The sequence below is a fragment of the Nomia melanderi genome, chromosome 13 (genome assembly GCF_051020985.1).
Source record: "Nomia melanderi isolate GNS246 chromosome 13, iyNomMela1, whole genome shotgun sequence".
NCBI classification, from domain to species: Eukaryota; Metazoa; Arthropoda; class Insecta; order Hymenoptera; family Halictidae; genus Nomia; species Nomia melanderi.
Window position 1 is genome coordinate 986,212 of NC_135011.1, and position 15,098 is coordinate 1,001,309.

At 47.3% G+C, this 15,098-nt stretch overlaps 2 protein-coding genes across 3 annotated transcripts; one reads left to right on the forward strand and one right to left on the reverse strand.

Moving 5' to 3' along the window:
- Positions 1-38: 38 nt before the first annotated feature.
- LOC116431353 (uncharacterized) lies at positions 39-1,709 on the forward strand. Of its 2 annotated transcripts, XM_031986636.2 has the most exons (6): positions 39-154; positions 284-395; positions 528-610; positions 673-807; positions 888-1,269; positions 1,468-1,709. In XM_031986636.2, exons 1-6 carry the CDS (start codon positions 119-121, stop codon positions 1,506-1,508), a joined length of 789 nt encoding a protein of 262 aa, XP_031842496.1. In that variant the 5' UTR covers positions 39-118; the 3' UTR covers positions 1,509-1,709. The 2 variants fall into 2 exon arrangements, with proteins under 2 accessions (XP_031842496.1, XP_031842495.1); XM_031986635.2 differs by having other exon boundaries at positions 888-1,701.
- Positions 1,710-6,348: 4,639 nt separating this feature from the next.
- Positions 6,349-14,498, reverse strand: 5PtaseI (inositol polyphosphate-5-phosphatase A). The gene is made up of 11 exons (XM_031986719.2): positions 13,139-14,498; positions 12,257-12,298; positions 12,074-12,174; positions 11,441-11,528; positions 11,301-11,364; positions 11,010-11,230; positions 10,800-10,940; positions 10,550-10,711; positions 10,266-10,451; positions 10,118-10,183; positions 6,349-9,510 (listed from the first exon to the last, which is right to left on the reverse strand). The coding sequence occupies exons 1-11, from the start codon at positions 13,199-13,201 to the stop codon at positions 8,332-8,334; spliced, it is 2,313 nt and encodes a 770-aa protein (XP_031842579.2). The 5' UTR covers positions 13,202-14,498; the 3' UTR covers positions 6,349-8,331.
- Between the last annotated feature and the right edge of the window lie 600 nt (positions 14,499-15,098).

Consider the following 15,098-nt stretch of genomic DNA (forward strand, 5'->3'; position numbering starts at 1 on the left):
ACTCCTTCGTATCGGGATGCTGTAATTGTAATCTGTCGGCAATTGTTGCACCGCTAGATTAACGGCGAAAGAAGTCGAGGTTCAGCGGACGATAGAGGCGCGCGAGGACGCGAGGGAAATGGCGGACGCCGGTGTATCGGCGAGACTATCGGAAGTGCGTAAATCTCTCCGCGGATGCTGCGAATTCTTAACACGTTAAACGCCACGCCGGAAGCGTTGAATGTTTGAAATGATTTTGAAAACGAATAGTTGAAATTGAAAACTAACGTTCAAATTGCGATAGGAGTCCGCGCTGTCCGGTGAAAGTCGCGTTCGGAAGGGAAGTTCCTCGCGCTTGTCGGGGGTCGAGCAGGGGAAGCGGACGAGGCGAGAGGAAGTCGGGAATGTTAGAACTGGTGAGACTATTCGCGATTTTATCGCGAAAATTTTATCATTTTATTTTATTGCGCGCAGAACGACAGGTTTTTCCAACTAAATTCCACAGTTAACTGGTTAAATGAGTAGAGATAATTAGTTGAATTTGTAAGCTATCGGACTGACGCTGGGACCATACAAGAAAGATGGCGAAGATGTGATCCTCGAACAGCCTGGCAATCAGAATATTCTAATGGTTAATATTACTTATTCGCATACAATTCTCGTGTTCACGAGATACTCATTTCTATCTAAAAGCTTCGACAGTTGTTCGAGCGTTTCCTAAAGAACGAAAGGGAATACGGAAGGGTCAAAGAGAGACTGGAGAAAAATGCGAAGACCTTAGCGACGGTTCAACAGAGGTTCTCTGTGTGGATAGACAAATACTTCCAGGTGATCCAGATTCCCCAAACTATCCGTTAAATTATTCGTTATCCTGCAACTTGCGATGTCCTCTTCAACTTCAACTACAGGTGAAGAGTACTTTGGAGAACGCTCGAGACGAACTGAGCAAACGCCAACAAATTCGACACGCGATGGAGCCCGGAGATGAGAAGGAGAAAACGGTGCCGGAAGTGGAAGCAGCTATCAGTCGCGATATCGCGTGTTACCGGAAAGTCTTGGTGAACCTAGAAGAAGAGGTTGCACAAGCGCGGAGCGAGATCCGCGAATTATTCAAGCAGCAGCTCGAGATGCGATCGAGATTGAAGTCTGGCTTCCGGGAGTACTGCAAGGAAATGGACGCTTTGCCGATCTATAGCGACGACTCGATGAAACTGCTGCTAGATCCCGTGGAGAGGGAGTCTTTGGAAGCGACCAGGCGCAGGTTCAATCGGTTCCAACAAGCTATGATGCGTAAGTTCGAGGTGAACGTTGACTTTAGAGGAATGGTGCTTTGACCTTTACCATTCCAAATGGTTTTGTAATCAGCAACTGCGACTAATTTTTATGGTATCTAGTGAAAGTGGAAAATGATGAGTGGTATGGTATGAGTGAAAGTGAAAATAATCTATTTCTGTTTCATACTGACCGTGGTTCCTTTGTTGGTGCCAGGAGAAAGAGAACAAAGAGAGCGCGACACGATGACACGATGACTTGCGAGGACTACGATTAATAAAGTATACTACGTAGCGATAGGTACTTCGAATGTAATTCAATAAATACGTTTGCTACGACGGTGGTCGATACGTTTATTTTCTGCGACGTTACCAATATGATGTTTGTTTTGTAATAGTCATTAGGTGATCCTTGTAGAGCTCGTTGCTCTAAATACAAATATAAGAATCAAGTTTCTGTTCATCAGTTTTCGGGGAACAGGTTTCTGTACGGTCGAATTTGTGGAAGAAACGAGTGTCACGTGGAAACCAGAAATAATAGGCGGTTGAAATTTATTGTGAAAGTAGAGGATAGTTGCCAGAATATGTAGCTATAAAAATTTTGAACATTCCGTGTCATTGGATATTTTTAAATGACGGTCGATGTGTAAAAGGGTAGATGTTTGCGACATTTTCTGTGACAGGCGATCTCCATTGTAGAACATTAACTTTATTTCCTGTTGCATATGCAGTTACATGAAATAAGTGCATCACAAGTTTAGATGGAAATCCGGCCGGATAAACTTAACGGAGACAACCCTTCCGTCCCTGTCTCGGTGGACAAAAGTAACAACCCTACCGTAAAACGTTTATTCTCACAACACCGACGCTATACGTATACATATATAATCTCATTTTGTCAACAGATCCTGGTCGCGTAAGGTATTGCCTGTACAAAATATAAGTACATCCATGTTTTATAAAAGTACAACGTTCGCCCGCCGTCGGTAGACGGTAGATACAACGTGTTCCGTTGAAAACTTGTCGGAGCAAGCAAGGCTTTCGATAGAGCGGTTCCACTTTCATGTAGAACAAAGCGCGCACCTTTCGACTGTCCGATCGAGTTCAGCGTGTAAAATCTGCGGTTGGTTTCTGCAAGGAAGAAACGGAGTTTCTCGAGAAACTTGCCCGCGCGGAAGATTGGAAACCAGTCTGGTAGGGGGTCGGGTCCTTAATCCTACGAGTAATTAATACCGCACATCGACTTAACTTATCAGGTCACAGGCGAAGCGTATCGCTCGGATCGCGAATCTCTAGAACACGCGGAACGAACTACAATCGATCGCCTCGTCAACGCTGGAACTTCGGATTTCCCCATTCACGATTGAAAAAATATTCCCGTTGAATCGATTGATTCGCTAACGCGTTCTAAAGTGTTGGTCGATCGAAGTCTCGACTTCCAGCGTGAGATCCCGACAGTTCCAGCGTCGACGCCTCGCGAAATCGGATCGGTCCCCGTCGCTTCTGCTCGAACTAATCAGGTACTCCGTCCGACGTTTCCGGTCCTCGAGGTACACGCTTCGGCTGTGACGGTCCTACAGCTAACTTTCAAGGAATGACTCACGGTTGTCGTCGGCACACACGCCGGAAGGTGGACGATTCGATCGGAAGATCGACGGAGAAACGAGGCTTGTCTCTCGCCGCCTTAACTTAGCGCGATAATTGCGAAGACGTCTGAAACTTCCGTCCCCGCCGCGTCGGATGGGACGGATCTCGAAGCAGTCGCGGGTGAACGTCTCGGGCTTGCCGATTCCGTTCGAGTTAACAGTAAACGCTCTTAGAAAATAAGGACTCCGTTGTCCCGTCGCGCCGGAGACAATGGTCGGTCGCGTCTTAAACAACTTCCGTCACGGGGGAGTCGAATTCTAGTCTATCTTCAGGTTTAATAGGAATTCCATGTGTAACAGGCGAATGGCGACAAATGGCGCAAATCTTCGAAATTTCTCTGTAGAAGCTAAACAGCGAACTATTTAGACTTCGATCGATCTGCAGTTTGCGTACTGCTAAATCGATCCAGTGATTTGCCGGAGAAGCATCTAGCTTTCGAGCAACTGGCGAACAGAAGTCACGAATAGATCGTTTCGACTGATCATTTATCGAGTGGTTCTAGCGTTAGACGCGCGGGAGTTGTTCGCGACTCAGCCTGATCGTCGGAAGCATAAAATTGCGAGCGAATAATGGTCCAGCGAGTCTTACCCGAGTAGATTACAGAAGCCTTAAGTAACAGCGGCAAGCGTCCGCGAGCGAACTTGGGAGTTCATCGCGGGACGTCGAGGAGTAATACAGATATGTTTTGTGCAAATACCTATGTACCCTATGCAAGACCTAGACTAGAGACTTTTCTTTACTTTGTTATAGTTCTCGTCGGTCTCGAGCACGCCCGCCAGTGATAATTAATGGAATGCTACCGGCGAATCGTCGAGTCCATGGATCGGATTGAGGATGGCTACCGATCACGTACGCTGTGTGTATATGTAAGTATACGTGTACTTTCGAAAAACGGAAAAGAATTCTCGAGAACCGTTCGAAAAATCGAGTCGTTGGAAAAAGTCGCGTGGCTCGGTTCCAGCGGCACGCCTGGCGCCATTTTCTTTTCTGCCGGCGGAGACCGACAAAATGGAGCGTGCCACGGTAATATCACATCGAACGATCTTTGACGGGTACTTGCGATCATCTGTCGTAAAACCTCCCCTTCGTCTTGACACGAATATAAACCTTGTCGAATGAAATCTAGCGTAGGAACACCGAACACTTAAAAAATAAGACCGCGCGGCGATCGTTACCGACGGATACGCTCCGTTAGGTTCGCTGCGTCGATAACCCGTCCCCTTTGCCCCTTAACCCTTAACAATTGCACCCGGGTAACACACTCGTATACACCGAACATTCTATGAAAAGACATTTACAACCTTTCTACTGTAACATTTAATTGTGACCAGGTATATATCGATCGCTCTGCCTGACGTCGATCCAGACTGTCCCAGACATTTATCGACCGTTGGTCTGTTAACCGGAGACGATTCCTGTTTATTCAAACTCTTGCTTTAACCCCTTGCCATACAATGACGATGATTTCTAAATTGAACAATCATTCTTCGCCCACGGATCAACATTTCCATCAACACACCTAATTAAATTCCTGCTTAACCCTTAACAGTCCTACATCAGACTCGACATTCTATTGCAACTACCTGTTTTAACAATTTTTTTATATTTATTTGTAGTCACAATTGTACCATTTAAAGGTAACATTTCAATTACTCCCAAATATTGAATAAATAGAGCGTCATTTAAGCTGTAACTGAGTGAACCTCAAAAGGTTAAAGTCAAATGGCCATTTTGTTTCCAAGTTCCTAAAATATTACACAGCTCGGTAAATAATACAAGGGGTTAAATCACCATAGAATACCATGCTATCATAAATGTCAATTAACTCTCTTCACTCATAAATATCGACCGGTCAACAGAGTAGTTCCGTGACCCGACGCAGATGGCAACAACCGCGTTACCATTCGTGACATCCACAGATGTCACTGCGCGGACCGTATTTCGTTTTTCGCGGTGGGAGATAAGCAGGTACGATTTACTGAATGGCAACAGGTACGAAGTTCCGTAGAATCTGGTCGCATCAGTGGAAGGTCGCGTCGGGTCAACGGTCCATCAACGGCTAATCAAAACTCCGTGCAAGCATGGCCTGTCGTCGACGCAAAAGTCGCCAAGTACGCTCGACTTATCGAATAAGTCGATACAGATCGCGAAGGAAATCATTCGCGTGCGGTAACGCGTCAACGTTCATTTTCGAACGTGTAACCGTGAAGCTCGAGTACACGAAATACTCGGTGACAAACGATTCAACGATCGGCGCGAGCACCGGTTGAATCCGATCGATAGGTTAGAATCGATACGGGAGCGTATCGATTCGATAATGAAAATCGAGGCTGCGTCGAGACTGTTCGCGAGTGCGTAGTTCGGTTCGAACAGTGACCGGTATCGGTGGCATCAGACGGTCGTCTCCCGGAAGATCTTCACCGACGAGTCCGCGTGCTTGATGTGAATGTATCTGGTGATCGTGGACGCGGCGTTGTTGTTGTCGTTGCCGGTGCTGCCGTTGTGGTTGTTGTTGTTGTTGTTGAGCGTCTCGCGACTGGCCAGGCCGGACATCACACCCGATTTGGACCCCTCGTTGACGGCGTCTGCGGTCAGGAATGAATCATTCGCTGGGTCGTCTTTGGACCTCGGCAGAGCAGATTAAGGTAGGAGAATTTCGTATCTTCCGTGCTACGATGAAGCTGGGTCGTTAATTGAATAATCTTGCAACGAAAAAGTACCGTTACTGATTAACGAAGTTTAACACTGGAATGCAATATGGTGGAATTTATCGGTACGCGGGTAACACGGTTTCTAAATTGGAAATGACCCAGTTTTGATTAATCCGTGAAATATCTCGATAAAGTCGATTGATGTGTGAACATCGTATGGAAACGACTTGGGTATATATATGCATAGAATTTGAAATTGATGGGGCGTCGTGAAAAGAGCGGGGAACACAGAACTCGGAACGCGAACGTGGGCCGTTGAAAAGGCGGGAAACGACTGCGAGTTTGAACGAGCCGTTGGAAGAATTACCTGGGATCTGAAATTTCTCATTCTGGGGGTGAATTGTGTTTAATGTACTTCAATCTGCTCCACCATTATCGGACTAGTTATACGAGTAAACACGCGGAACACTGACAGTGCATTGCGATGCAACGTGCAGGAAACAACAACACGTAACGTCGAACAATATATGTGTATATATATATGTATACGTGTATGTCACAGTAAATTGGATTAATTCGGAGATTGTAGTCCCAGGCAATTATACATAATCACCGGGGAATTAAGGAATAATTAAGTATAATCCCTTTATCGTATCGCCAGTGACACACACGCACATCGAAGGTGTAAATAAGAGGAAAGCTCGGTTCGGTGGTATTAAAAGTAAACGTGTATTTACAAAACGGAAGATAGGTGGTCGACAGCGTCGGGTAGGGGACGTCAAGCGTAATAATCGAACAGCTCGAATCTGCGATCCGTTTATTTCAGGTTATTCGATTCGGAGATATTGAGTCGGCCCGATCGAACGGAACTTACAGGTATTAAGACTTCGCTAAGTACCTATTGACGCGTCACGCGTGGCAGCGCGACGTCGGACTTGTACTGGGAATACATTGGATTCCTGTCTCCTCTTTTTGGCAAGACTCGAACGAACGTGTTCGTCGACACGCGATCTAAACTCTAACGGCATTGACTACGATCTGACGAGAAATATTCCGCGAGTGCGCGAACACGAGTTCGTAGGTTAAGGCACTAAAGGGTTATTGGTATTGTCCTCGGTTGCTCGACAGTGTCTTGAATCGATTGAATTATTTAAAAAAAAAAAGACGAAGCTAGGGGACAAGCGGGAACTAAGCGCAATATAAAATAAACGGTTTAATTAAATAAAATTGAACTCTCTCATTCTCACGCTCTCTCGCACGCACGCATTCTCTTTTTCTCTCTCTCCCTCTCTCACCGCTAGAACGAAACTAACTTTGGCAGTCGAGTCCAAGTACCGGACTTACATGTGCATCTCGCTAACATGCTACGTAGACACGAACTTGGCAAGGATACGATGCACACGGGTTTGCATCAATTCGCACTTTACCCGGCGATTCTCGTTGTCGTCGAAGCCTGCGTCCATGGAATTAACTCGTTTCCGATTAATTAACCCTCTGTAGGCTGAATTTTTGTTCACGATTATAACAGAATTTATTCAGTACAAAATAAACGTTCATATATTAATATTAATTAACAATGTATTTGATAGCTTCGATAATTTGAAACGAATATATTTTGTAATAAATCTTGAAATAAATCAAGACGATATACTGATGTGTGGCTTCAAAGTTAAATGAGCCTATAGAGGGTGAACATTCAAATTTGAATTTTCCCGCGGTGTAACGGCTTCGACGGCAGCGCCATCTCTCGGGCGACGCAGCGCGGTTTATTCGAAAGTGCAAAGTGGCGTGGTGGGAAGTTCGACGAGGGATCGAGACTCGGGAAAGCCAGACGTGACATCCAGACACGATCAATCGCACAATATGTCCGGTGATAACAGAGGTTTAGGAGAATATGCTCCGCTAATACATTGTACGTGTTGTTCGATAGTGTACACTGTCGTTTGGGGGTTCTCTGACTCGTAACTTCTACACAACACAACACGTAAACACCTAGGCAACAACGATACAATAGTTTAACTACGCGTGTCGTTGAAACAAGTACAGCGTCTTCCTTAGTTCTCTTGGAAAAACACGTTTGAACATGTCTTCAACCCTAACAGGAACATTCATCTATCTTCAATGTCATTGTTCCATCAACTATCCTCCAATACTCGGAGAATATTAACTATATCATCCATTATTAAGATTAACCCTTTGCGAAGATACTTTCAACAAAGTCTTCAACAGATGAAGTTAAATATTAATTAATTAATTAATAGGAAAAATGGAAGGCTGATCTCTTGTCAGAGTAATTACATTAAATATAACCATTTATTATTCTGAAACGACCTTCGTCCACAAAGGGTCATCATCAGTTCTCAACATCATCATCAATCCTCAACATCAACTGTATCAACCGAATCACCAATAACAGAGCTGTACTCGTTCCATCAACGACACTCGCACGGACAATCCGTATCACTCGAGTGCAATGGCCCTGAAAGGCAACGACTCAAGCTAATCCAAAGGACTAAAGAAACCATTACCTACCAAAGACCATTGCCTCAGCAAAGAGTATCATGCGCATGCAGACACCGTACGTCTCGCGACATGCACGTGTGGATTGAACAAGCGGGAGCGTCCGGAGATGAGTCGCAGTTGCTCTCCGTGATCGTTGCGGACTAATAAATACACACGACCCCTTCGATCCGAGCGATTCGAGGAATGTTAACGCCGAGGAGCCATCGCTCAACAACGTAGCCTCGGCGACCGAGCGAACAAGGAACACGACACGCGTCCCCTCACGACACGATGCAGCAGCACCTCCTGCACCTGCCCTTCTTCCTGACGATGTTGTGCTTGCACCTCTCGGTCACCTTGCAAGCCTTCGACTTGAGCCTCGCGTTCCCAGCGTTGTCGTCCTGGCTCTGCGCGGACTCGCTCCTCTTCGAGGCAGCGTTCTCGCACTCCTCAATCTCGTTCCTCGTCGACTCAGCTCCAACCTCCTTATCCTCTAATACTAACGAGGTCCTGGCCTCGAGCTTCCTCTGTCCCTCCTCCAGTTTCTCAATTCCATCGAAAATAACGTCCCTCGCTATAAGCTCGCCCAGGTTCTGCAGGAACAGGCCCTCCTTCAGTCTGTTGCTCTCTAGTTTCTCGCACAGCTCGTCGGACTTGTCGGAGCTGACGGCCTCGCTGAGGCTCTTGGTCCTGCCGTCGGAGTAGGTGGTCAGCTTGTTGTCCGAGTAGCTGCTGAACTTGTCCTCGTGCAGGTACACCGAGCTCTCGTTGGACTCGAAGTTGCTGGCGTTGATGATGGCTATCCTGGGTATGACCAAGTCAGTCGGCAGACCTTCTGGCGTCGAGTTGAGGGACGACCTGTCGAACCTGTCGCCGAAGGAGTGGTAGCCCTGCTCGCCTCTGCCCTGCACCCACGCCTGCGTGAGCACGTGCGACCTCTGCCAGGACACGTCGCTGTTGCACCTGTTGGTCCTGGCCGTCCACTGTCTGTCCTCGTGCTGCGGCCAGGAGTGCAGGCAGCAGTCGCTGGGGCTGCGCTTGATGTCCGCTGGCTCCTGATCGACGTCCGCTTCTTGTCTCTTGATCAGCTCCAGCTTGGACTTCAGCAACGCCGGGGACACGGCTCTGTCCACTCGTCTGGGCGGGTTGCACGCGTGCGGGGGCGCGTGGGACGGCGCGTCCACGTCCGCCGAGGCGATTATCATCGCGTTGGGACTCGGACTGTCCATGCTATCCGGGGTGTAGGGGTCATGCTTGACGGGTGCCGCGTGCAACAGATTATTGGCCGATCGGTCCGTGTAAGCGACCCGGCCGGCCGCGCAACTATGGTAATCAGGCAACATGGACAACAACTCCACGTAATCGTCTGGCACTCGAAAGCAAAGCTCAGGTGCGCGCGGCAAGCTGCAGCAGTTTATCATACCTTTGTCCAAGGCGAGGTCAGCCCTCAAGTAGACTGGCTGCAAACGGGAAGAAAAAAAAAGTATGGACGGTCCTTATGTGTTTATCGTGCAGTATGGGGCGGGGACATTCCTCGTGTGGGGCCCCGTAAGAGTAACGTCGAGGTGATGGTGTATGGTACAAGATCGGTAGATGAGATGGAGTTACATTGACGGCCGCCGTTTGTTCGATAGCGATTAGAGTAGACTCGTGGAGGGACTGATAACGAGTTATCGTAGCGGAACGCGCCGGCCCCGCGCGCAGGATTGTGAAACGGAAATTAGGCGAAGTCGGAGTACTACACTGAACCAACTACACCGAGCAAGCCCCTATAATGTTCGTTAGAGAAAAAAGATAGTGGAGCACTAGCAGAAATAGAGGATACGTGGGAAACCAAGATAAGAACAGGCAGACAGTTGATAGATAGGTACCTTAGTGCTTAAAGATTCATTCGAAACTCCAGAAAAACAGGCTGCACCATAATAATTGAAAGAATGAATCATCAGAATAAGAGTAAGAACTAGGAAAGTGTGTAAGTATAAGTAAACCCGGTATAATAAATAGAGAGGAAAGAGCTCCTATTTGGTATCTCTGTCTCTGTAAGATAGTAAGGAGAAATTGTCGCACCTTGTGGTCACCCATGCAGGTCATCGGACCTATTATCCCATACTCCACTGCGTCGGACAACGATACCTGCACAGAAAGAATGATGATGTTAATGGTGAGGTTCGATTGTAACGAAGACACCAGGTTTAATCTATTGTCACTTCCATACATTCTGAACCAGCATTTTCGCTGTCGCGCTCAGTAGAACTCGGTCGCACCAGGCTGGAACTCGTGTTTGCATGTAATGCGAGCCCTCATTGATATCTTCCTCAAACGGGTAACTGGGCACAAATTTAATTGGAAATTCAAATAATCTTCCATCAAAGTCTTCCAGCTCTCTGTCATATTCACGTAGCTACATAAATATCGGTAATTTCATTATGGTCTTCCTAATTGTCAATGCATCACCGTAAGTCACATTTTCATCAGAATCGTCAACGATCGATCGCTTACCCATTGTCCACTGTTCTGGAGGAACACGTTCTGGTGCTCGCAATGAGAGAATTCCTTTTTCCCTAACGTTAAAATGAGATCATCGTCTTTATTGTGAAATTGCAGCTTTGAAATGCTTCCTTTATTCGATAGCCTTCTCTCTTGAGTATCTTCTGTAAGTTTCTGTAAGAGGACAGTGTTTCCTTAGATTTATGGTACCTGAGGGATTTTGTGAGAGTACGCTTTGGGGGATTTGATAGTTTCAGCTTACTTTTATCACGCCAGCTGTGTCTGTTCTGAAGTTGAAGTCTCCGAATAGAAAGTATGGTACATTTGGATATTTGTCGTTATGAAACCTATCTAACGTATGCTCGAGCGCTCTTCTGCGCGTTTTACTGTACACAGATGGAAACTGGAAACGAATTAACGATGAACACATTTGTAACGCGGTTGATCGTTCAATGATGCGTAGTATGCTTACCGTTTCCATAGCAATGAAATTACTGGCATCGTGAAATAAGTGTATATTTATGAGATCAAAAATTGTCCCGCTAATATTCCATCGTGTCCGCAGAAATCCCTTTCTGGACCACTTGCATTCTGGGAAGAACTCTTGGGGAAACTTTGCCTTCTCTTTGGTCGTGACTGCCTCTATGTTACCAGAGTGAACTTCTTTTCCACTTACCGGTACAAAAGTGCATTCTGCGAATAGAATTGAGAATGAATTTGTGCTGTGGAATAGCTGCTAGCAACAATATAGGACGTGTCATACCTTGGAAGTCCCATAATAAAACATCTTTCAAAGATTCATGGACAAAGTAAAAATTTCCAAGTGCCTGCAACAGTAATTAGTATTTCTTTTATGAGCTAGGCACTGTTGTAATTAATACAATAGATTCTTCAATCGCATACCGTAAAGTGTTCAGCAGAGGAATAGTCCTCGTCTAAAAATACTCTGATTTTATCGAACAGTCTTAATTCTTCGGATGACATAAGTAATCTGAAACCAGTAATTTCATTGAATTGAATAGAGCTTTGCGAGAATTCCAGAGATCTTGAACTTTTCCTATCACCCAGAGGACACACTATATTCTCATTCTTTTTTTACATCGCTCCCCCATGAATATCATTCAATAAGCCCTCCTTTTGAAGCGGCTCGCTCAACTGTGGAACCATGCGTGATCATCTATTTTTATCCCTTTCTGCCACTTGTGCGTTAAATCACATTCAATATCGTAACCAAGGAAAACCTGTTTGTCTTGGTGCAGTTTAAAAAAACTTGTACACGCAGACACTAACATATAATTTCTTTAAAACAAGACATATCTCTCTCGAACCCAAAGAATTAGTTTCTGCTCTATTAATCCACTTAGGCTTAAATAGATCCGTCGAATGGAAACCCTACAAAAGACTCTCTCTCCATAATAGGATTTTCTAAAGAATCTTTTCTACGGTTGACACAGCAGAAAGGGGGTCAAACAACCAAACAAAAAAAAAAAGAAAGAAAAAAGACAATATAAAATTATAATACAAGGTTCAATTTACCTAACAAAGTCTTCCACGTGCCTCATACTTTCCTCATAATGTTTCCCGCCCACTTCTTGGCAGTGCAGTGCAATAAACTTTGGATCCAGCCTCAGTATAGTCTGTGGAAAGCGTTACCCGTCAATGTAAATACCGCGCATCGTGTTTACGCGATGACAGTGCACTCTTATCTGTGATACTTACAGATAAAAATTCCTCCGTCCAAATTTTCAACATCACGCTAGGCTGCAACAAGAGAAACGAAGACCCGGTGCGTTACTATCCGGATCGCAGATCGCAGCGGCATCGACGGACGGTAAACGACAGGCGAAAGCGGAAAACCACGGTAATCCCATCGTTCCACCGGTGCTAACCGAAACCTCGTTTTTCAGTGCTGAATCGACGAAGACCCCGTGGGAGCCGATCGATTTACGATCGCGTCGTAAATTCACGGCAACCGACAGGCGATCTCCGAAGAGACGCAAGATTCCACGAGTACGACGTTGTCGCGCGCGGGCCAGCGCCGTGACGATTCGCGGTTCTCCGGAACGGAGGAAGGAAAAACGAGAGGACCGAAAGTTGAATGAAGAAAGAAAGGAACGGAAGAACGGAGAAGGCGAAGGAGATAAGTGGTTGCCGCGAGGATATCATTGCTAGCTTCTCTCGACGTCCGCGCAGTCATGAGATTTTATACTCGATGTTCATGAGATTTTTCTTCCAGATGATCCCTCCACGAAAAAGGACAACCACCCACCCCTATAGAGCATCGATGAACAATCTCCCCAATAAACCATTCACGAATCTCACTCGGAAGACGAGCCTCGAACGCGAAGGAAGAAATGGGTGTCTGGGTATACGAAAGTCGCGCCAAACGAGCCTCGAGGAGGGAAAAGGAGAGAAGCAAAGGGGAGAAAGGAAGAGAGAAGTGGGTCGTGTCGCGTACCGAACGCGTAAATCGCGAGGCGCGATCGATCGCTCAGGGTCGGTGCGGTGTGCGGTCAGCGTAGAGGAAAACAGAAGGAAAAGAGAAGTCGAGGAAACGAGAAGAAAAAGCCGTTGGTCAGTCGACGACGTCTGCATACGTACCTCCTCGAAAACGCTGCCCACGTTCGCGGTGACCAGGAGTACCGGAACGCCGTCACCCGCCATTCTCCTCTGGGTGTACGTCGAGAAAAAGGGCCTGTCTTTAAAGAGATCCTGTTGTCGGGGTAGACGTGTCGGCGTGCAGCGACGCAGATGAGGGACAGACGCCTGTCACGCGAGCACACGGTGCACTGGCTCGTCGAGAGTGCTCGCCAGCGAACGGCACGGAGCGAGCGAGCCGCTGGCCCGAGCTTAGCGAGCAAGCTTGAGGCGAGCTTGAAGCGAGCACACCGTCACACACTCGTGGGAATGAATGTTACCGTGGCCGCGCGCGACAGAGAGAGATAACGGAGGGAAAAGAAGAAGCCGAGCACACTCGCGTACAGGTTCCCGAGTAGGCTAAGTCACCCCTGCCGATGGTAGGTCCGCGGCGTGTCCGCAGGGAGCGATCAATCCCTGTGCCGAGTGGTGGCCACGGTCCCGCGGCGTGTACCGGTCGCATCAAACCTCGCACCGTGAATACGACACATTATTAATCGAATAACGTGAGGCGAGGCTCGTTCGCGCGCACCAGAGAGAAAAGTTGTGCGGTGCGGTAAATATATCCCTCTATCGGGCAGAGCGAAACCACGCCTACCGCAGACGTCAATAGGCAGTGCCGTGCACGTCGGGAACCGTGAACGCCGGAGAGAGGAGATTCCAGGGCCCCCGACCCGACTGCACGCGTGTCCAACTCTACACCTCCGCTAGACGGATTCTCGGCCGGGGTCGCCTCGCGCTGCGCGATCGAGCGCCGCGGCTCCTTTTCTTTACCCGACTCGCACGACCGTCTCCGAAAAACCGCCCTCAAGCTTCCTCGCGCGGAAAATTCCCGCTCGCCGCTTTCTATTTCTTAGGAAACACCCGAGAATGATCCTGTTTTTCAGAGGATCCTCTAGGATTAGATGTAGCGATTAATTCGGCGCTTATTTAGAAGAGGATCATACTTTGATCGTTGAAGTATTTTTTTTGAGAGCTTGACAATGTTAAGCCACCGAATTCATTTCTACACATAACAATCTATAATATCCGGAGAGCCGAACGTCGTTTCCTGTCCAGTTCACTGTTCACCCGTGGATCCTCCGCCGATCCATCCCGAATCCTCTAATGAACTCACGACGAAGCCAGTTCGGTTCTCCAGCGATCTCCTCGAATCGCGGCAGTCGACTCGTTCGAGCAGAATTTCGCGAGACCGATCGCTCCGCCGTTCTCCGCGAGCCCGTTACTCCGCGAACCATGTAGCCAAGTTATCGGGAATTACTAAAAGCGTCACGATAATGAACGGGACGGAAGTATTGCGCAGATAAGGGTACGTGCGTGCGCGCGGCCGACACGATGCTGTACACGTCGACGGAAACCTGTAATTCAATAGCCCGAGACCGCACGGGGAGAGCAGGCTTTGCGAGCAGCGTGTAAAATTCTCCTGAAACGCGGACCAGAATCCGCGACTTGATCCTGGTCCTCGTTTCAGCCGTTGGTCCGGAAATGGGACTACTTCGCGGGATAGATTCATGGGAACTTGGCGCCGTTCATGGGACCAATTCAATCTTATCCTTACTTTATTGGACGAGACGCAACAGAAAATTCATGAGAACTTGTCGGAAATCACCTATGGAACCTAGCGCCGTTCATGGGACCAATTCAATCTTATCCTTACTTTATTGGACGAGACGCAACTGAGAAAATTCATGAGAACTTGTCGGAAATCACCTATGAAATTTAGCGCCGTTCATGGGACCATTTCAATATTGTCCTTACTTTATTGGACGAGACGCAACTGAGAAAATTCATGAGAACTTGTCGGAAATCAGCCAAGAAACCTAGCGCCATTCATGGGACTATTTTAATGTTATCCTCCGTCGAATGGGACGCAACAGAAAAATCATGAGAACTTGTCAGAAATCTTACCCTCCGTCGACGAGAC